Raw genomic sequence first — 24,052 nt, 5'->3', positions numbered from 1 at the left:
TTATGACCTATCTTATAATGTCAGAATCTTGATTTACAGTCCCCAAATGTTTGTGTGCTCAGTCTAATTTTGTCACTAGTCACTGATATTGAGAAACCTCTTCTTCCGTTCTGTTTGAGTAGAGGCCAAGAGTTTCTAAAAACCTTAGACAGGAACATGGCCACAGTTATATCTTTCTTTCTCCTGCTTTTATGCTGCCTGACATCATCATTCTCTGTAAAATAGAAAGATATAAAAAGAAGTGGACAGAATGTATCCTCTCCTGTCCTTATGACCTGAAGTTTACAATGCAGCCAGAATAAGAGAAAGTGCCAATGTGGGGCTTCAGGAACAAAAAGAACCTCTTTCTTCTGCGCTACATTAATCCTTTCCCCATGGCCTTTCACAAGTTCCCATTAGGTTCTTGGGATAGCAGAATGGTGAGGATCATTTTGAAATATCTGAGCCAAGTCTGCTACTACCCACAGCAGAGGGGACCTGCTGAGTGGCAAGTACGGATTCAGGAGCTGCCTTCCCAGTCTCACTCCTCAGCTATGATTGTTGATACATCATACTGTACATGTACCTGCTGGCCTGCTGCAGCACCCCTGTGCAGCTTGCATGAGGACAGTTTCAAAGGCTCATATATTTGAAATCTTTGTCTCCAGATAGTGGAACTATTTGGGGAATGATTAGTAGGTGTGGCCTTTTTAAAGGAGATGTGTCACTGGGGTAGGCTTTAAGGTCCCAGAAGACTGATGCCATTTCCAGTGAGATCTCGGTTTCCTGTGAGTGTCAAGATGTGATCTCTCTGCTGCTGCTCCATGTTAATCTGCATGAACCATGATGACAATGGAGCTGCATATATGCAATTGGAACCTTAAACTCCACTTCAAATAAACCCTTCCTTCTAGATGTTGCCTTTGTTCTGAGGGGGTGTTATACAGTAGGCCACGTCACACACACACACAAAAGAAAATCCCATAATTCCTCATTAGATAGACACCCAGAACACGCATTGATTTACTCAGATAAATTTGGGGAGACAAATAATGTCTCCATGTCTTTGTCCTTCATTACACCTCAGTGAAACTCATGACTTAGAAGTCTACTTTTGCTTCTTAGTACCAGGCTTGAGGATGGTGTATGCTAATTAAGTGAGAGACTCGTACATTCCAACCCTTACCCAGCATCATCAAATAACATAACACCAAGATGATTAAGCAAATTAGCTTAAGAAACACTGTTGATCAAAGCAAAAAGTTAAGGAGGTATCTATTTTACATGTGTGTTCAAACTGTTCATATGGATCATGTCAGAATTTAAAATTCATAGATTTTATTGGGAAAGACGAACTTGAGCACAATATGTGATATTTGCCAGACATAGACATGTTTTCATATGGCACATGATTTTCCATTGACTGATTCCTACTCATTAACTAATTATGCTTCATCCAGTTAGCAAAAAGGAATGGAAAGGCCACATGTAAACAGAAACACTAAAGATAAATGAAAAGATCCTAAAGATAGGTTCCTGAATTGTTAGTTACACAACAGGACTAGTAATGACTATATGGACACCACTTATTTATCAGAATACACAATTTCATAGGATTCAAAAAGTATTATTGGGGTGTGTGTACATGTGTGTGCACATTTCTATACTTGTTTGTGCTGTTCTGGCATGTATATGTGTGTTTGTGTGTGTGTGTGTGTGTGTGTGTGTGTGTGTGTGTGTGTGTGTGTGTGCCAGAGGACAACTTTCAGGAGCTGGCTTTCTCCTTCCACTGGGTTAGACAGGGTCTCTCATTGTTGCTCTGTGTGTCCCAGGATGGATGGCTTGTGAGTTATAGGACTGTTCCACTGTCTCAGCCTTTAATCTGGATTTAGGGGTGCTGGGGTTACATATGTGAGAAATTTTATGCTTATTGTGTTTTGTGGGATGGAACTTGAGTCATTAGGCTTGATAGGCAAGTGCTCTGACCCACTGCGCCATCTTGTTGGCATATGTATATATATAATGTGCCTGTTTTTGTTTGTTTGTGTATGTGTACATGTGCTTTAATTTTTAAATAAAAGATGAAAGAGGAGAGAGAGAGAGAGAGAGAGAGAGAGAGAGAGAGAGAGAGAGAGAGAGAGAGAGAGAGAGATTGGTTGTTAGCAGTTCAGAATGAAAATAATATGGAGACAACTCTGAACTTCTCATTGGAATGCAAGCTTTTTTTCCCCTCCAAACCCAGGCACAATCCTTATAACATGCCTCTGTCAATGTAAACCTTGTCTCTCTGTACTTTTCATGAAGATTTCTATGTAGTATTCTGTTAGCATGTGGTGCAAAACTGACATTGTCCAGCTCAGGTCTGTAATTTCACACTCATTACACTGCAATGGCTAGGGAATGGCTTCTGTGAAAATTTTGTGTTAGTTGGGTTTTATGCAAGCTTGATATCAGAACATTGATGTCTATTTTTATTTAAGTCACACGAGTTCTTTGAAAAATGGAAACCACTATGCTTTTGGGCTAGTTGGCTCAGGTATTGTTAATATCTCATTGCTATTAGTGGTGCTGTGGTTTGTATTCTAATTATTTGTATATCAAAGATGTTGCTTCCTTTCGTGCCAACTGTAACTACTCCATGGCCACCATACCCATCACCATTATTTACTTCTTGTGTCATCCTAAAAATTCAATCAGTGTAAAAATTCTTTCATATTTAGCATGTTTACTTATATTCTTAGGAGATGACTGGCAAGTGATTTTCTGTTTATTAAAAGTACTTGACATCTATCTGTTTGTTTTGTACTTGCTTGACTAATACTCAATGATCACATATAGTATTTAATATTTATTTGGAAACCAAATTGAATTAGGCTTAAAAGAAAGAACATTTGAGTTTGGTTTCCGGCAATAGTAATGTTACAGTTACTAGAGGTTTCCTTAGGTATAAGAAGCAGGTCTAATCTGCTCATTTTGCTCCTAATGGTGAAGTTAGATGCTTCAATGTGTTTAGTGAGTCATTAACAGTCTGTAGTGGAGATAGAAATTGCTTTAAGTAAGATCTGCAAACAGACTCTTGTGTTCACTTCATTCTTTCTGAATGGGGTTTAAAACAGAAAAGAGGGATATTAGTTTTGTAGTTGCTTTTGTAGCTGCCATGACAAAATATCTGACAGAAGTTACTTAATGGAGGAAAGTTCATGGTTGCAGGCAGTGGAGAAGGAAAATGTAGTGTATGTGGGGGGGGGGAATGGGGGAGAAAATGGGGTGACTTTGTGGTTTTGGTCTGTTGCTTCTCACATTGTGGGAGACCAGGAAGCAGATAATACAGAACTGGTACCCAAAGTAGTCACGCCCATCAAGACCCACCCTGACAACCTTCTGCTAGCTCGTCCCAACCTCAAAAGTTAGACAATCTCCCAAACAGTGACAAAGTGTTCAGACCTATGAGTCCCCTTCTCACTCTGTTCCTCTTTCTCTCTCTGTCTCTCTGAGTGTGTGTGTATGTGCACGCGTGTGTGCATGCGTGTGTGTGCGTAAATTACTAAAATATTTTCAGTCAACTTGTACATCACAGTGCCAGTGAAATGGCTAAGTGCATAAAGGCTCTTGCCAGCATGACTGACAACCTGAATTTGATCCCTGAAACTGAAATAGTGGAAGAGAGAACTGACTCCTATAAATTATCCTTTGATCTCCACACTTCTTCTATGGCACACATGTGCCTTGCCTTCTCCTACTCCCTGAAATAATTTGAGAACATTGTGTTCCTGAATTGACAGAGACCAGCCTGCATCTGCTTCATGAGTGCAGGGATTAAGGGTGTCCACCAACTTTTCCAGCCTCCCATTGTGTGCTTCCTGCCTTTATGTCTCTGGATTTCAATGTAAAACTGGCAAGATATTGACACCTGGGGTCCAGGAAGATAGAAAACATCTTGAGCCTGCCTATTAAATCCCACTTATTAAAACTTGGCTTATAGTTTAATTATTTACATTATCAAAATTATTCATTCTGAGGGCTGGAAAAATGTCGAAGGAATTTATAACACTTCTTGCCCTTTCAGTGGACCTGGCTTGGTTAATAGCACCTACATGTTGGCTGACAACCATCTGGAACACCAATTCCAGGAGACCCAATCCTCTCTTCTGGTGACTGTGGGAAACACACACTTTCTCTCCTCTCTCTCTCTCTCTCTCTCTCTCTCTCTCTCTCAAAGTGCACAAAAGAATACACAGGAAACATTCATACACATTAAATAAATCAAATTGATGTGTATTCATTCTGCAAAGAGTCCTTTTTCAAACATCAAGCATCTTCTACTATGTGAGAACTGCATTCAACCACCTACTCATCATGTGCTTCTTATTGGGCCATGATGACCTTCAAGGACTTACTGCTCATTTAGAATTGGTAGAAAGTTCCACATCTACAAAATGCTTTCCTCTAACCAACTTTCCATATAAAACTGAGGTAGGTTGACTACTGTTACATTTTAACAAAATTGATAAGAAAATGAATTTCACAAAAGAGACTTTTACCTTGATAACAGAGATACTGGCATCACCTTGTATTGGACTCCCAGGAACGTCAGGGATAGGTTTGTCATCGAGCCTTTAAAAAACATGCCATAATGGGTGGGTTTGGTCATATGAGCAACACGGTTGTGTGTGTGTGTGTGTGTATATATATATATATATATATGCACACATATATATGTATGTATATATATATCTTCAGTCAATTCTGCTTTTGTGTAATTTGAAGTCAAGCGGTGTCCTAAAGCTTTTGGTTGTCTTTGTGAATGTTAACATCTCAATCTATATTATTGGTGGCTATTCTGAAGGGCATTGTTTCCCTAATTTCTTTCTCAGCCCATTTATTATTTGTATACAGAAAGGCTACTGACTTTTTGCTGGATTTGGTTGAATTTTTGTGTTCACTTATGTATAGTATCATATCATGTGTGAATAGTAATACTCTGACTTCTTCCTTTCCAGTGTGTACCCCTTTAGTCTCCTTTAGTTATTGCTCTAGTGAGGACTTTAAGTTCTATTTTGAAGAAATACAGAGAGAGGAGGCAGCCTTGTCTCTAACCAAGGAAGTGAATGAACAACCTTTATGACAAGAAATTTAAGTCTTTGTAGAAAGAAACTGAATAAGATATCAAAATATGGAAAGATTTCCCATGCTCATAGATAGGCAGGATTAACACAGTAAAGATAGCTATCTTACCAAAAGCAATCTACACAGATTCAAGGCAATCCCCATCAATATCTAACACAATTCCTTACAGACCTTGAAAGAGCAATTCTAAACTTTATATGGAGAAACAAACAAACAAAAAACCAAACCAACCAACCAAACAAACAAACAAAAAAACTTGTACAACCGCTTGGCAAATCAGTCTGACACTTTCTCAGCAAATTGGGAATAATTCTACCATCTTTTGGTATACAATCAAAAGACGCTCCACTGTACCACGAGGATATTTGCTCAGCTATGTTCATAGCAGCTTTATTCATAATAGCCAGAAACTGGAACAACCTAGTTGTCCATCAACTGAAAAATGGATAAAGAAAATCTGGTACATTTATACAATGAAATACTCAGCTATTAAAAACATGGGAAACATGAAATATGCAGGCAAATGGATGGAACTACAAAATATTATCCTCACTCAGGAAAATGATACTACAATTCACATACACAAGAAAGCTAAGGAAAAAAGAGGATCCAAATGCGATTCCTTGAATCTCACTCGAAAGGGAAACAGAATAGACATTGGAGTGAATGAAGAGACAGTGCAGTGTGGGTAGGAGATGATGTGGAAGGGAAATGAGGGTGGGTGGGGATTGGGCATGAGAAGTGAGAGGGCTGGAAGAGAGAAAGGAAACCGAGGGAGGTTTCCTCTGTGACAAGCTTCAGACCTATGACAGCGTAAGCTCCTGGGAAGATATGGGGGTGACTCTAGCTGACACTGTTAGCAGTGGGGTACATGGAGACTTATGTGGCCACCTTCTAGTCAGGCAGAACTTCTAGTGGAGTTGTACAAGTTTGCACTCTACCAACAATCAAGGAGTATTCCCCTTTCTCCAAATTCTGAACAGCATGTGCTGTCACTCAAGTTTCTGAGGGGTGTAAGATGGAATCTCAGAGTTATTTTGATTTGTATTTCCCTGATGACTAAGGATGTTGAGTATGTCTTTAAGTGCTGCTTGGCCATTAGAGATTTTTCTATTGAGATTTCTCAGTTTACCATTGTACCCTCCACAACGCAGTGGAGCAGAAAATGAGGGAAGATCCAACCAATGATTGGCCTAGCCTGAGACCTACCCCATGGGAGAGAGCCAACCCCTGACACTATTAATGATGCTCTGCTATGCTTGCAGAAGGGAGTCTAGTATAGCTGTCTTCTGAGAGGCTCCACCCAACAGTGGATGGAAACAGATGCTGCTATTCACAGCCAAAGATTAGGGGTGCTCAGGGAGCCTAGTGGCAGTGTGGGGAGAAGGATTAAAGAAACCAGAGGGGACAAGAATCCCACAAGAACACTTCACAGCCAACTAGCCTAGGCCCATGATGGCATACAGAGACTGAATCACCAACCAAAGAGCATGCATGCACTGTATGTAAAGATATGTAACCAATGGGCAGTGTTGTCTTAATGTGGGTCCCATAGCCAGTGGAGCAAGGACTGTCCCTGACACACATTCTTGCGGCCTGATTCTTTATCACTTCCCCTTATTGGGGTTGGCTTCCTGGCATCAGTGGAGGAGGATGTCTCAGTCCTTATGGGGTGGTTTGATATGGAGATGGGCTTCCCCTTTTCTGGGAAGAATGGAGGTGGGAAATGGGGTAGATGTTAGGAGGATGCGAGCCAAAGTAGAGGAGGGAGCTGGCTAAGTTAGGGATGTAAAGTGAGTAAATAAATTTATGTAAAAATCCATAAAATAGCTGAATTTCAACTTCAAATTAATAGCCTGTAATTTGTGAGATGCCGTAGTAAATAAGTACTTGCTGCCTACACACAACAACCTGAGGTTAAATTCTCAGCATTAAAAAAAAAACCCCAAAACCAAAACAAAATACCAAAACAACAACAACAACAACAAAAGCCCCAAACAAAAAAAACCCTGGACACGGTTGAATGCATTTCTAAACACGGTCCTGAGGGTGGCAGAGACAGGGCATTATTTGGGCTTCCTGCTAGTGTAGCTCCAGTTTTAGCAAGAGTCTTTATGTATGTATGGTGAGTAACTTAGGGAACCATAGAACAAGACATCAATATCCTCTTCTTGTCTTCATCCCTGCACATAGACATATGGAAAACAGGCAACCAGAGAGAGAGAAAGATAGAGATAGATAGATGGATAGATAGATAGATAGATAGATAGATGGATAGATGGGGGAGGGGTCTTCCACACACCTGATGATTGCAGTAACTGATGGCTTAGTATTTATGTGCTCAATGTACATAATGTTCCTACTTCATTCTTCTTCCCACACCTGTAGGGAACCATGGCTGCTTCTCTGTCTATACAATTATTAGGCATTTCATTGAGTGTCATGGTCTCTCCAAAGAAGTTGGTTTGGTAGAGCATGAAATTGACTATCTCTGAGCATCCATTTGCCAACGACCTCAGAAGCCATTACATTTTTTGGTGATTTGAAGCAGCTTTTTGATAGTCTGTCCACAAATATGTGGTGAGACTGACATGACATTTTTTATGCTCATTTCTGTATAATGCTTAATCTTTATAGTAACTAGAGGGCAAGTAACACTGTGCCCTCAGCTCCACCCTGTCCTCACTACAGCCAACAGCTCCAAATCTCAGGGCTTCTGGTTGGTAAACTTTGGACCAGCCCCTCTGCTTTCCTACCTTCCACAAACCTTGGGTTTCACTGTAGTTTTGGAACTTATTGAAGTTCCTGTTGAATAAAAGCATGTACATAGCCCATTCTGAAGTTGTTTTCAGCAAAACCTGGGGGGAGTCTTTTACTCACACTCTTCTCAGCAGACAACTCGTCCCAAACATACTGCTTACCTGAATTATTGACATGAAAACTAATATTTTCAAATATTATATGCATGGCATGTTAAGTGCAGTGTATTTGTATGTGTGTGTGATTTTAGGTACATGCATTCCAGTGTGCAGGTGTGGTGATCCTAGTACAGACGTGAGCATCAACCGTGGCCTCCAACTTTAGTTTTGTGTCTGGGTCCCTTATTCATGAATGCAAGCCTCAGGCTAGCTATCCAGTAAACTCTAGAAGATTCTCTGTCACCACCTCCCATCTCACTACAAGGAGCACATGTGCACAGGAGACCACCAGGCAGCATGTGGATTCTGGGCATCTAAACTCCCATTCTCAAAGATGCTCACCAAGCATTTTATCTACTGAATCATCTCCCTGACCCTGGATTCCTAACAGTATTTCAGGCTGTATCAGAGGTGTAATCAGAAATTGCAACGTTGTGTGCTCCACAAATAATTATTCATCGTGTGATGATGGAATAAATAAAGGAGAAACTATCTTACCAGAGGAAAACAGAGTGCCAGTTTCTGAACTCTACATTTTCTCCATACTCACTGTATGTTAAAATGCTCACGCACTTACCGGAGTGAAGTTATGTCTGTTCCACCAGCTACTAAAGAGAAAGACTTTGTTATTAAAGAACTGTAGAAAAGATGACGATTAAATGGCAAGGCTAATCTTTTGTTACCACATACACTTGACACCAATTTTGGATAGCTTTTAGAGTGAATATTGATTTTTAAACAATAACTATATGGCAATCTCTTAATTTCCACTTCTTTGTATGTTTAAAATTCAAAGAGACAAATTTATTAGAAGTTATTACTTATAATTGTCGACAAAGCACGTATGATCCTGAGCAGTATCAGGCAGAGGAAGTGGCATCTTAGCCAGAATTGTTGCTGTTGCTGCTTTTGTCTCTGGACTAATGGTGCTGGCACAATCTAAGTGAGTGTACTCCTGCCGTACAGAAGTGGAAAGGGTTTCAGGAAGTATTGAGTTGAACTTGCTCCACTGAGGATGAAAATTCCTGGCACAGGGAAGCTCAGTCTATGGTGACTTTTCTTGCAGCACAGCCAAACACAGGAGACACAAGGAGACCCAGGACTTAAACAGCTCTGTAAAGAATCTCCAGCTGCCAGGATGGCAAATACCCAGAGAGGTCAGTGTGTGTGCTGTTCTTGACCATTTCTGAGGAAGACGCTAAAGGTCCTTCAGTTCTAGCTCTAGTCTCTAGCTCATGTGCAGTGCAAAGAAGCCCAGTGTCAGTTTCCATCGCTTTTCACGGTAAGAGCTAACAAAGACTCCTCATCGTAGCAGTTGTGCACCCTGAACTGCATCTCCAGAGAGAGAAGCATAAAAGAACCTTGGGGATGGAGCAGCAAATTCCAAAGGAGTAGTATCTCAAATGAAACTTTTGTTTCCACATATAAACCATTGAATGAATCAAGCTTTCACTGGGCCCTAACAGCCTTCTCTCCACAAAGGAAGAAAAACTAATCACGTTTACTTCATTTACAGTGGATAAATCTCCAGTATACTTTCCCTGGCATTGCTCATGGGTGGGCCAGAACATTTGTCCCACAACAAATGTACTGGGAATGTGACTCCATGGTTAAAGCCTAAGCTCAGCATGTGGGAGGCCTCAGTTAATCCTCATCACCACAAAGAAAAGCCTACTAGTGAAATAATGTAAAAAAACGTCCTCCGTGTTAAAACAGTACTATTTCATCTCACCTTTATGTGAAGAGGGTCATTCACATTTCTCTACATTACCCACTTGCTGGTCCTTTCAAAAGGCAATGTGGGGGTGAGAGATGCTGTGATGACACTTGCTGAAAGCACAAACTCTGTAGTGTTGTCCCACTGTTACAATCTTATGCAGACCCAGTGGACCAGTCAATGTTGTGTACTACAGAATGATGTGGCATTTTTCCCTGGAAATGGTGCCTTGTATACTATATCTTATGCTAATTAGTAAAACTAAAGGAAAAGGGTGCTGGTAGATTACCAACAGGGAGACCACTTGCTTAGAACATTTAGAATGGCAGTTTTCAGTCCCCAATACGGTCTACAAAACTCAAACTCCATACACTTTTTAGAAAGTTGTTGAATTTGCCATTTATTATGCCAAGAAGTATTCACTTAAATGGCAGATAATCAAAAATAACAATAAAACAATATGTGAATTGCTTTATAGATCTAAAGTAAGAAATTATAAAAAGGAAAAACCCAGATAACCCTAATCACATTTAGTCCTCAAAAACTTAATGAAAGTAATGAATATCACATTTTCACTTTTTTACATGATCACATTTATTGACACTGACATATATAATAAAATGTAGGAAAAATACAATGTGTTCATTGTAAAAATTGAAGTAAAAATTCATTTTATAACAAACCCAAATTGCTGTTATGTGATTATAGAGGACACATGATGTGGACTAGGTTAAAAATACTTTTACTTATAAAAAGATACTACATGCACCAGTAGTGCTTGTTAAATAAACATGTTATAGATGATATAATTTGAGATTTAAAAATTTTCAGAAACAAGTTCTTAAATAATTCTGAATCCCTAATATTTGGGAAGCTAACTAATAAAGGATAAACTACATTCATATTTTACTTTAGTTCTTTTTGTTTTTGTTTTTTTGCAGAAACAAACTTTTTTTGTAATTAGGGTAGAACCAGTAGAGTATTCATAGTCAGTCTTACCTGTACTGATCTGGGATGATGTTTTCAGTATGGATTTTAGTGGTCTTGTAGGTCTTACTCCTCTGTGGCACATTTTAAAAAGTGATATTTTAACATTCATATGAAAACATTTACCAAATGCTTTGAATTCTTGTTGTTTTATTTGCTAACATACATTACATTAGAAGTTTACTAACAATTTTTACTTTGTTTTTAAACCGGTTGATTATATTTGGTGATACTTTCCTTATAATTTTTTCTCATGTAGAAAAAAGGGAGGAATTTAGCCCACAAAATTAGCCCCACAATCAGCACACACAGACACAGATATGTATGTATGCGTGTGTGCACATGTACATAGACACACACACACACACACGCATGAAGAAAGACACTAGCTTCTCGCCACCCTTTGTTTTGATGGCTGTAGTAACTGATGGTTTTATATTCCTTTGCTCAATGTAACTAAGTACCCTGATTCTATTTCTGACGTCACTCTGGGCCCCTGGAGCAGACAGCACCTTCTAGTTCACTGACTGTGGTATTACCTCCCAAGAGCTTGGTTTGTGGACCTTGAAATAGATTCCTGCAGCCAGGCATGGAGGATCAAACATGTCATCCCAGCACTCAAGGAGGGAGAGGCAGGGAGAGCTCTGTGAGCCCAAGGTCTGCCTATCTACAAAGAGAGTCTAACACAGCCAAGGCTATAGAAAGAAACCCTGTCTTGGGAAAAAAAAATCGATTTCTCTGTCTGCTAGCACTCTTACAGCCCACTGCATCTTTGGTTAGGTTCAGTCTATTCCTTGGGCCCATTCATGAGTGAATCCTAAAACCACTATCTGCTTGTTTGTATGGCAAAATAGCATTTCCATACACTTAACAGGATAATAATATGAGCAAACAATCATAAAACTTACTGGATAATTTTAAGTTTCTTTCTTTTCTTTTTAACTGTGGAACTGGTTAGAATTCCAAGTAGAATTTAACATGTGTTTTATGTATTGTATGTCTTAAACAGTTGTAGCTACTGGAAATTATGAATCTTAATTTTGAACATCAGCTGTGATGATTTTTTATATCTTTTAACTTGGAGTAATAATATATTTAATAATATGTAACAAATATTTCATTGGTACATAGCCCCACCCATTAAAAATAAAACATAATTGTCCTCTATAATGGAAGTAATCAGTCATAGTCAACACAACACTGACTTGAAATAGAACTAACTGATATGGAAGATAAGGTCCTTTTTACAGAGAGATAAATACTAGTTATGTTGTAGTTTGGCTCTCTATGTTCAGATAATCTGTTAGGAGTCAGAGAATTCATTACTGTGGAAAACAGGTCATGTGAATGGACAATTGATGGATGGAGCACTCGGATAGAAGGAAGACATGGAGGTCTCCCACCATCTAGGATAGAGTGCCACACCTCACAAAATGGGCCTTGGCATGGTAAGCTGGTGTCAACAGAGGAAAGAAATCTGCTGTCTTCTTGTAGTATGGTCTGCCAACCCAGAATGACTCCAAAGTATGTAAGCTCTCAGGAAAGACAAATGCCTGAAAGGATAACTAGACATATGGGTCTGGTTTCATAAGATGATTTCAGAAAGGTTTTGAAAAGGCCAGGAGTGTTAGTTGGACATCAGTGTTCATGGTTAACACCAAGAGGCTCATTTTCCAAAACAGAGAGTATAATCCTCATGTGCATATGAACAACACCGAGCAACGTTTCAAACTAAACATATATACAAAATGCAGTGGGGACTCTGAGGCACAGGAAAATTTATGTATATAAAACAGTATATGTTTCAGAGTACACCCAACAAGAATTAGCTTCTTATCTATGAATTTCCTTAGTATTAATGTATTGTTAATCCTTACCTGCAGGAAGGAATTGCAGCTGTATAATAACGTATTTCTATAACTTAAAACAAAATGTGTTTTATTACAAATCTAGAAAAATGTAACCCGTGAAAATGATTAGACTCATTGTTATTAACAGTGTCTTTGAGACAGATCTGGATTCCATTCTAGAGTAAATGTTCACTTGTAGGCAACTACTTCATGTAGAGTAGGCAACTACTCTTCCATTTTCTGTCTATTTCAAATAAAAAGACAGTAATTTATCAAACAGTACTAGCTAAAAGTAAACACCCATATGCAATTGTGGTGATCCTGAATGAACTGTTTCAGACTGCTAGAGAGTAGAATCCTTACAAGAATAAGTATCATCAACTGACTGTGTCACAAAATAACTCTGGGCTAATGATAGTAGAAAAAAATATATAGAACGTGAATCTCAGCACTTGGGAGGCAAAGCCAGGTAGATCTTGTGATTTTAGTACAGACAGCTACATAATAGTGAGACTATGTCTCAGCCCCCAGCCCCCAAAAAACCAGATTTGGAAAAGAAGTGGGAGTATATGCATATGTTTCCATCATGACAACAAAGGACCTTGCCCAGTATTTAGTTGAAATTGTTCAGTTTATGATGAAAGTTTCTACCACAGGGACTACATGTATAGCTACTGTCGTCTGTACCAAGACAAAACACAGCAGAAAGAAACAGACCAAGAACAAAGACCATCACAATACAGCTCAAGGGTGGACAGCATGCTTCCTCTCCTTTTCCCTTTTGTGAGAAGAAGCTCTTTACTTCCAGCAGTGTTCCCAACATTAGGATCAGCTTAATGGATGCTCATGAAAGCACCGTGATCTCTCGTGAAAAGAATTATTGTTAAGACCCATTCCTTGGTAGCAGTGTACCCTGAGCTTTACCTCACAGTGAGAGAGCAGCAGAGAAACAGCTAGGGCCTGGACCAGCAAATTCCATGGGTCACCTTCAGACACAGAATCATTTTTGCATGTTTACACGCATAAACTATGAACTCACTCAGGCTCCCACTGAGCACCAGCAGTATGCTTTCAGAGAAAATAAAAATATTTCATTTTCATCTTGTTTAAAGTAAGAGTATCTCAACGTACCTCTTTAGCATTCTTCATGAATGAAGAAGGGCACATGTCCTACCAACGAATGGGCTAGGACTGGGGCTCAGGAGTAAAGCAATGCTTACCTCATGGGAGCACTCAGTCATCCTCACCTCCAGGAATGCCAAGGACAACAAAATCCAGAGTAAAGTGACATAAAAAGTTACCTACATTACAATAATACTGACTCTCTTCATCTTACCTTTGGAGGAAAGAAGGTCATCTGATTTCAATACCTAGTGTGATTTCGCTATAAAAGACACTGTGAAGGCAGTTGCTGAAAGTACGCATTCTGCAGAGTGTCCCACTGTCACAGAGTCTCTTCAGACTCAATCGGGAAACAGTTAACACTTTGAAATACAGAATGACATCAATTTCTCAATTCTCTTCTTGTCCATTTTTCCCCTGCAAATAGTGCTTTACCTCACCCTGTTCTACTTAGTAAAGCTAAAGGGAAGAGTTGAGAGTTCAAGGGCAAGCGCCAGAGATGCCGCCACAGCCTTGCCAGGCCACAGAGGAAGAGGACGCAAACAGTCCACATGAGACTTGATGTGCTGACGTCAGATGTTAGTGGAGGAGGGCTCCCTTTCTGAGGACCAGAGAATGGGGGCATGGGACCTGGGGAGATGAGGGTGGGGTCTACAATTATGATGTAAATTGAACAAATTAAAAAGTGTGTGTGTGTGTGTGTGTGTGTGTGAGAGAGAGAGAGAGACACAGAGAGAGCCAGAGACAGAGAGAGAGAGACAGAGAGAGAGACAGAGACAGAGAGAGAGAGACAGAGAGACAGAGAGAGAGACAGAGAGAGAGAGACAGAGAAAGAGAGAGGAAGGAAGGAAGGAAGGAAGAAAAGAAGAAAGGAAGGAAAGGGAAACACATAAGCATTAATAAGTGTGTCTAAAGTCTATTACACTCACTATGGCAGAACACTGCCAGCCCTAAATGGGAGGTGACTACAGAGAACAATTGTAGAGTATGTGAAAACTGTCTAAATTGAGAAATTGCAAACACTTATAAAAGCTAGATGCTTTTAGTTACATCATTTGGTAAGAAGGAAATTAAAGTGATTATTCAAGTTTTGTTTGTGACGTAATTACCTTTAAGTGATGCATTCCTTATAATAATAGGCAGTACAAAGTACAAGACACTTGTCATAAAACTCAAGGAAAAAATCTGTGTTTCTAACAATCCATTTGGCTATAATATGATTACGGAGGGCATTGCCAGGTTGTTTTCTTATTTATTCAAAGACAGTACATGTATCAGGAGCAAAATCAAATAAGCAACATATTGAAAATGCTCATCAATAATCTCCTGATTACATTTAACTTTTCAGACTATTAGGGGAAATTGAAAACAATATAACTGTATTTATACTTGATATCCTTAACTCTTTTTGGGGAGCCAAAATCTCTACTCTTATTTTATTTAGGGTACGTAGAATTAGATAGAGTAATTCACTATAAAAGTCTTACCTTTACTGAATCTAACGTGCTTCTTTTCTAGGTCTTCAACTTGTGTTCCTTTACTGTAACATATGATTAAAAGCTATCATTTTATTATTCATAAGAGAGCATCTAACAGGTGTTTTAAGCACCTTATATTTGAGTGTTTACTATATCTTAGTTTAGATATTTACAACAATTTTTGAAACAGAATCTGTAGATGAATTTTATTTCAGAACATGGCTGCTCTGGCACGAGATCACATCCAAAGTCCTTCTAGGACTGTGTGATCCAGCTCTAATACAGGCACATCTTTTATCCCAGGAGACAGAGGCAAGCAGATCTCTGAGTTCAAGGCCAGCTGGGTACAGAGCAACTTTCGGGTATAGAAAGGCTTAGGTCCAGGTGTGGTGGTACAGACTTGTAATCTCATCACTCAGGAGACAGAGACACGCAGATCTCTTTGAATTCTAGTCATTTCTGTTCAGGCAGCGTGGTTCATTCAGACAGTGCAGTGAGGTTGAGTTTGTGGAAGCTCAGTTAGTGGAACTCAGAGGCATTTTTACTAGGAGAGTTTTACAGAGACAGGTTGAAGAGAGAACAAGTTAGACACAGGTAAAGGCAGAGAGAGGCACTGAATGAGAAGGAGCCAGAAGATTAGAACAGATTGTTAAAGTTAGTGAGGCCAAGCAGAGCAATTCAGTGACAGACTGAGAGAAGCCATGTTGAATCAGTCAGCTTGGAGAGGATTTTGAGCCAGAACAGCTGGGTTGAACCAGCCAGCCAGAGGTCAGAAAGAAGTAGAAAGGGCAATCTTATCTGGCAGTAAGTCTCCGAGTCAGAAAACATTCTAGGCCTAGACTAGATTATATGGAGACTAGAAGCTTCCAGGACTAGGCCTAGGTTAGCAGACTGAGACAATAAGCCTCCAAGATGACAATTGCTTCAGCCAAATAAATGTTACTTTTACATTAGGTAGCCAAGCTATCCTGAAGCCCACTCCATGGACCATGATGCCCTTGAACTCAGAGATCTGTGTGCCTCAAGAATAAATAAAGACTGTTTGGCTTTTTATTAAGACAATAAGACCAACATACACACACACACACACACACACACACACACACACACACGCGCGCGCGCGCGCGCACGCGTGAATACACATGTCTGAGTGCATGCACATGTGTGCACGCACACATACATACAAGCACACACGCATGCATGCATGCTCACCTGTGAATACACACATGTGAGTGCATGCATGTGTGTGCACACACACAAGCACACACACACACACAGACACACGCACGCGCGCACGCATGCTCACCTGTGAATACACATGTGAGAGTGTATCCACATGTGAGCACACACACATACACACAAGCACACACGCATGCATACATGCTCACCTATGAATACATATGTGTGAGTGCATGCACGTGTGAGCACACACACACACACACACATGCTCACCTGTGAATACACACATGTGAGTGCATGCACGTATGAACACACACACACAGAATGTGGGCAGTGGTCTTCTGCAGGTTTGTTTTATGGCTGCAGTAACTTTGCATTTGTGGGCTCATGGAGTTAGTGCTCCTGTTACAACCATCGGCCTACGTCTCTAGGGCACCACAGCCCTATCTCTGTCAGGACACTTTGGAGACATTTCACTGAGGGCAATGCTCTCAACCAAGAAGGGTCTTCTGTAGATAATTAACATTTTTCTTGCTTCTAAGCATCCCTCTGCCTTCATTCTCAGAAGCAGCAGTTTTGATACCTTCCAGCCATTTTAAATAGTTCATAACACACCGCTTGAATGAGCAATGGGAAGTTGTTGCCCATGAGGGGCAAGAGCAGTACAAGTTCTGCCACCACATGAAAAAAGGTGCTACACAGGATAGAAAGCAGCTTCTCAGGAAAATGTGGTGTGAAAGAAAGAAAACAATTCTAGTGTCTTTCCATAGCTTGATCTCATCATTGAGAATGGTGTTAATTCATGTCTATGGCCAGAAAAGACAAGGAAAGGCCTAAAGTTGTTCACTCCCCCTGAAGACCAGGCTCACACGTGCACTCCACAAAAGGTTGTGAATGTGATGATGAGTAGCTGGCTCAGTAGTGATGTCACCTAGCTGCTCATGCAGAAGAGGACCAAAGTTTGGTCCCAAGTTTGGTCCCTAGTGCCCATGCCAGATAGGTCATTAATATCCCTAACTCCAACTGCCCAAGATATGATGACCTCTACTGTCCTCCTCAGATACTACATTTGGGGGACTGTTACATGCACAGACACACAGACACACAGACACACAGACACAGACACACACACACACACACACACACACACACACACACACACACACCCTTGCATGCACATGTACATGCAGTTTTTAAAACATTGAAGTTTAGAATAAGTAGGATGTGGTAGATTGCTATCAATGAGACTGGTTAACTTTAGAAAGGCTCATCTTAAAACACTGAGCTCTTACTTTGGAAATAATGGATAAACATAAAATAAGTACAATTGAACTAAAATGAAATTTTCAGCATAAAAAAGTGATTTCATATGGACTGAGGCATATGCCTTTGTAGGAACAATCTGCTTCAAAGCTAAACATTAACAGAAATCGGAACAAGGCTTAAAATGCTGAAGTACCAGAATCTGTAGAAAGAAGCTAACTACTCATACATCCCCTTTGAAAATATCATCTGAAATGGGGAGGAAAACGTGCACCTTGAACTTCAGAATAACAAAAGGTTTTGGGTAATTAGAGGATGACGCTGTAGAGGACGTCACCTAGAGAAAGGTAGCTTTCTGTTGAGTTGAACATTACAAGATTCAAACGGATTTTAGGAAAACCCATTTGTTACATGTGATTACGGACTGTATAAGTCTAAAGAAATGGCTAATGCTGCAATCCTTAGAGTCAGACAGAGGTTATGAAATTTCTGACAGCCACTGAGGATGTATATACATGGTAGAACATGTGTGGCTTTTTCTTTAGCGACACACACTGCTGAAAAGGCAGAAATTCTGCAGTGTAGCATCAAGCTACATTGATTTAGATCATTCTTTTGCTTGGCTGAATGCTCATAGTGTGAACTGGCTGATCCTCGATGCACACTGCTCTGCTGTGGTCAGAACAGCTCCTTTTCCAGCTCACACTCCATGTGTGCTAGGCATCCTCATTGTGTGTCTGTGGATTTCTGCCAACCTTCCTCCTTTCATTTTATGATTCCTGACTTAATCAATTGCCACCCTCAAGAACAGTACTGAAGAATGGGGGAAAGAAGGAAAAAAAAGAAAGAAAAAGAAAAATCTGTACCTGTTTGAGTCATCTACTCTATGTGCATTTGCAGCTTTTGATGTTAAAAAGTCTACCATCTGGTGGTCATTTTCATATATGGCAAGCTGAAAAGGCGTTAAGCCATACTGTAAAGGAAAAAAATATATATTTTACAAAATGATTCATTATTCAACTGAAAATTCACCACCTATTTTGTAAACATACATACATGCTGTAAAGAGTCACAAAGCATCAATTTTCCTAGAGCCCCTGTCATACTTTCCCACACACAGCAGCCTTCTTTCCTTTCACACAGTTCCCCTATCCAACATGGCCTGTGAACACCACTCTTCTCCAGAACTCTGTAAACAAACACTCACTGGTCAAGCTTCTTAATTGCATGGAGGTGAGCTTCCATTTCCCCAACCCTAAAACATGGAGTAAAGGCTGGGCATGCCTCTGCTGAGTGGGTGTGCTCAGTAGGTGCCTGAAGCAGAGTTTCTGTCTCTATAACTCAAAAATATTTCTCTGCTCAACTAAGAATTGCTTACCAAACTCAAAAGCATTTCCTATGTTCACCAAAAATCCTTAAAAGTTACACCAATAACATCTTTTTGATATGTTTTCTTCAATGGTCACATGTCCAAATTTACTTGTGTGCCTGTTCCGTTATCTTTTCCACAATTATCTCTGAGCCAAAAACCATACCAGTAACTTCTACAAACAGTTACATGAAAACATTAATTTATATTTATTATTTGTAGCTGTGGTGTTTGTCTGGGCCCTAATTCTTTATATTTTGAATTTTAAAATAAAGCCCAGTTCTGAAACGAGATATGCTGTGTTTTGCTATCTTACACTAACAACCAAAAAATATGAAAAACACACTTGGAGACAAATGTTTTCCCGTGAATAGATTCAGTGAGACTGCTTGAGCTTTGGTGGGTGGAACATGGATCTGAGTGTCATGATAAGAGTGATTGGGAATAAAATGAAGTTGATTGATCTTTACCTCTGTTTTAGCTTGAATGTCTGCATTGAATTCAAGCAGCTTCTCAACAGTTGTAGTGTTACCTCTCAAAACAGCATGGTGGAGGGCTGTATGCCCACTAAAATCTTGCACGTGGGGATCAGCCCCCTGCTGCAGCAGCACACATGTGCATTCCAGATTGTCTCGCTGGACAGCCTGTGAGTATTGTAGAAAGGAATAGACCTTCAGTTCAAGGAAGTCAAGGTACTGCACTAGATAGTTACACTTAGATGAGACAAATTGTTTCAGGCATGCCTATCATCCCCTCTTTTTGAGACAGGGTCTTCTTAAGTATCACAAGCTTGCCTAAATTCATTCTCCTTAAATATACCCCAGCCTTGCCTGAATTTATAATCTCCCCACCCCAGCTTTCCAAGGGGGTAGAATTTAAGGAGTGTGCCAACACACCTAGATCATCTAAGCATTTAGATCTGTGCTGGGTGGGAGTTGTTGTTGTTGTTGTTGTTGTAGGTCAGAGGTTGTTTGTCTCTTTTATTTCTTTGCAAATTGTCACAGGCTGAAAACACCTGGAAAGAGGGATCCTCACTTGAGGAATTGCCCCTATCAGTCTGGACTCTGGGCAAGTCCCTGGAGCATTTTCTCGATATGGATTCATGTGAGAGGGCCCACGTTCTTAGGTATGGTGGCACATCCGCACACGTGGCCCTGCATTGTATTACAACTTAGCAAGCCTTGGAATAAGCTATGAAAATGCGGCAATCCCCTGTCTGCTTTGGTATCTACTTCAGCTCTTCCCTGGGGTTCCTGATTTGAGCTTCCGCCCTGGTTTCCCTCAATGATGGACTGAGATGTGGAAATTTAAGCCAAATAACCCTGCTCTTTCTTGATTTCATTTTGGCCAGTGCTTTATCACAACAATAGAAACCAAACAAGGACCAAATGTCATCTATTTCATACCAAAACTGATGGTTCACAGTTACCTTAATTAAAGGCGTGCAGCCTTCATCATCCTGGATATTAATGCTGGGGTTGTATTGTAAAAGCAGTGTCACGACATCCACATGGTTGTGGGCACACGCATAATGCAGTGAAGTCCTACAGATTGGGAGGACATTTCAAGAAGTTATGACTGCTATGTAAAAGCACATTCAGCTGTAAAGAGTAAATAGTATGATGTTCATTTCCTTCTCAAATAAGTAGCTACTTAGCTGGAATTTCCTTATGTAATTCTGCCTCTACTCTTGTGTTCATTAGATATGCTAGGGATACAATGCATGGCTGCCCCATTCTAGTTAAGTGCTCTATCACAACCATCCTCCCTGCTCACACCAGCCTGTCTGAATAACAGGAGAATACCTGCTTGATTTGAACTTTACTCTCTATTACTGACTTGCCTACGAGAAGTGCAGGGATTAAGATGGAGCAGAGATTGAAGGGATGGCAAATCATTGGAATGGCCTAACTTGAGATCTACCCCGTGGGAGAGAGCCAACCCCTGTCACTGTTAATGATATTCTAATATGGTTGCCCACAGGAAGCTAGCATAAGTGTCTTCTGAGAAGCTTCATCCAGAAGCTGAAGGAAACAGATGCAGAGACCCGCAAACAATAGGCAGAGCCAGAGCCTGGTGAGTTTTGTGGAAGAGTGGGAGGAAGGATAGATGGAGCTGGAGAGCTCAAGGACACTGCAGGAAGCCCTACAGAGTAAACTAACCTGGCACAGAAAGACTGAACCACAAAACAAAAAGCGTGTGTGGGCTGGACCTAGAGCCCCTACACATATGTAGCAGATGTGCAGCTTGGCCAACATATGGGTCCCCTAACAGTGAGGGTAGGCGCTGTTGCCTGACTCTGACTCTTGCCTGCCTTTGAGTCCCTTTCTCTAGCTGGGCTGCCTTGCCAGGCCTCAGTGGGAGAGGTGGAGCTTAGTCCTGCTGTGACTTGAGGTGCCAGGATGGGTTGGTACCTCTTGGGGGGCCTCCCCTTGTCTGAGAAGGAGAGGGGGAAATGGGAGCAGGGGACAGCAGAGCGGGACTGGGAGGAGTGGAGGGGAAGGGTTGGTATCAGGCTGTAAAGTGATTAAACAAACAAAACAAAACAAAAAAAAGTGCTGTAGAAGAGACAACAGAAAAGGATTTGTAAAGTAGGTGGAGTTTTTTTTTTTTTTTCTTTCTTTCCTTATAGATTACCTAGGAGCTGCCCTTCCAAGGTGTGTAGATCCCCTATGCCTAGGAGCATAAAGCAGGCCGAAAACCCAGGGCCTCAGTGAAAGAAGCAACTAAGCAGGACCTCTTCCTTCCCTCAGGATGCGGCCCTGGAAGGTCCTATTTCTCCCTGGTTGGCCCCGAGTGTCCCCACGCGTTTTCGCCCTTTCCCGACTCCCCAGCCTTTTCAGGTTGGTTACCTTTTCCTCCTATCACATTCATCAACGTGACACTGACTGGAGTTGATAAGCTGCTCAACTGCATCCAAGTCACCCATGCTGGCCGCTCTTTGGAGTGGCCCAACAGCGTCATAGCCAATGAGACGGAGTTGAAGTTTCTTCTTTTTGGTAGATAAGCGCTCACGGCACAGGCATGGCCGCCACAGGCGGGTGCACCAGCGAGCTGGGTTTTGGGCTGTAGAGGTCTCAGCATCGTAATCCATGTCCTCAAGCATGACTGAGCCTCAGGGCTGCCCAGGCCCGTCTTACCCTCTCTTCCCTCCCCTTTAACCTCCCTCTGACCCCCCAAATTCTACTCTAATTTTTTGAAAAAAAAAAAAAAAAACAACCTAGCAAATATTTCCACTGAGCCACAGGGCACGTCCTGCTAGGGCAGGCACTTGGTTCAGTGTGAAATGATCTCTGCCTCATCACCTACACATATGGCTGCCTGGCTCAGTCACTGTGACAGGCTATGAGCTCACAATGATGTTCAGCAACTGAGCACCATGCCTGTGTTGTGTGCTTGCCTGGGTCAGACTCCAGTGACAGGAGCCTACCCTGCTCAGTGCATGTGCAAAGCAAGGTCAATTGCCACTCTGGAGTGGACCTACAGGCACGGCGTCCAATGACAAAACACTGTGTTAAGTTGGCTGATGGTTCAGATCCTTTGTAGCCCGGCAGCCCTGACAATATGTGCCCCCGAGACTGGCCTGATTGCCCTAGGAAAAATAATCATCCTGAGTTAGCAAACGCAGACTCAAACACACAAATATTTTATGTTTTCTCCTTTCAGGATGGTAGTTTTTAAGGTTGTGATACGGGAACTACAACCTGAATAGCCACAGAGGATTGTGACCTAGTAAGGATCAGCAGGGAGGAGAACATCTCCCAGGGAAGGGGGATTAACATGCACTGTTATGAAGAAATAAAAACTAGAACAGGAGGATTCAATGAGAGGAGGTGGGAGAGAAAGGTAAAGGAGGGGATCTGGGCAGGGACACCCAACACTAAGGGTCCTTTGAAAAACTATTTGGAAACTGACTACTCTAGAAGCTTCCCATACATACATGAAAGGAATCCAAATGGAGCCAAAATCTAACCAGGGAGGCGAGTCTCTAGCTGCACATCTTGGGCCACAGGGTTAACCTCCAGTGCCAGGAAAGGGTTTCAGCCTGTTGAATCATTAACCAAAAAGACACATGGAGAGCCGCAAATAGGCTATTGTCACGGCTATTGGTTGCTCTATGCAACCTGATGCTAAGTCCTGATTTCTGAAGGTTAACACTTCAGTTATTGAACTCAGGTAGGTTGATCTGGTGTTGAGCTAGATTATTGACCTTTCTAACCAGAGTTCATAGTACTGGAACTCTGCATGCTACTGGAGGAGAAAAACAATCCTCAATATCTCTCAGCTACAAACCCTGTGACCCCAACATAACCCACATGGCAGCTCACAACCATCTGTAAATGCAGATCTAGGGAAACCAGAACCCTCTTCACAGACACCAGACATGCACACAGTGCTCATGCATGCATGCAGGCAAAACATACAAACACAACAAATAAATGTAACCATATAATAATAATAATAATAATAATAATAATAATAATAATAATAATAATAATATTTAGTGCTATATAATACACTCATGTAGTAAGTTCATTCTTTCAAAGTATACCATCTAGTAGGGCTTACTAAGCATGTTATTAATGTTATGAACTCACCACCTTATTTGTTTTGAAAACATTTTTGCCATTTGAGAAGAACCCCTTTCCCCATTAGTAGGTACTCTTTATTTCTCCAGGCCCTCCGCCTCCCCCCACCAGCTAGTTAGGCACCAGCCCAGCCTGTTCATGATCAATGACAGAAGTGTTACCTTCAGAACTCAGACCTATTCTTCAGGTTGTGTAGAGAAACCAATAGCCTTGGTGTAGCCTTTTATATTCATGGTTTTCCATGGGTCTCTTTGGTTAATGACTAAACAGGCTGTAAACCAATCTAACTTTCTCAGTTTTGTTTTGTTTCTTTGTTTCTTTTCAGGCTGAAGAAAGAGTTTCTCTGTGTAGTCCTGGCTGTCCTGGACCTAGCTCTGTAGACAGCCTGGCATCAAACTCACAGAGGTCCACATACCTCTGCCTCCTGCATGCTGGGATTAAAGGCGTGTGCCACCACCACCCAGATCATTCTGC

The 24,052-nt window shown here is 41.0% G+C and overlaps 1 protein-coding gene across 1 annotated transcript; it reads right to left on the bottom strand.

Annotated features, from left to right (window-relative positions):
• Positions 1 to 718: 718 nt before the first annotated feature.
• On the bottom strand, positions 719 to 22,456 carry LOC311584167 (uncharacterized protein; the record flags this gene model as incomplete). Its single annotated transcript, XM_084758284.1, has 10 exons — positions 21,842 to 22,456; positions 20,419 to 20,533; positions 19,460 to 19,633; positions 18,487 to 18,593; positions 15,188 to 15,240; positions 12,606 to 12,648; positions 10,741 to 10,802; positions 8,602 to 8,629; positions 4,521 to 4,593; positions 719 to 811 (listed from the first exon to the last, which is right to left on the bottom strand). The coding sequence occupies exons 1-10, from the start codon at positions 22,093 to 22,095 to the stop codon at positions 719 to 721; spliced, it is 1,002 nt and encodes a 333-aa protein (XP_084614410.1). The 5' UTR covers positions 22,096 to 22,456.
• Positions 22,457 to 24,052: the final 1,596 nt, after the last annotated feature.

Source organism: Acomys minous, assembly GCF_964271855.1.
Source record: "Acomys minous genome assembly, chromosome: 15".
Classification (NCBI taxonomy): domain Eukaryota; kingdom Metazoa; phylum Chordata; class Mammalia; order Rodentia; family Muridae; genus Acomys; species Acomys minous.
The sequence above is the reverse complement of the archived record's forward strand: the minus strand, read 5'-3'. Positions and strand labels throughout refer to the sequence as shown.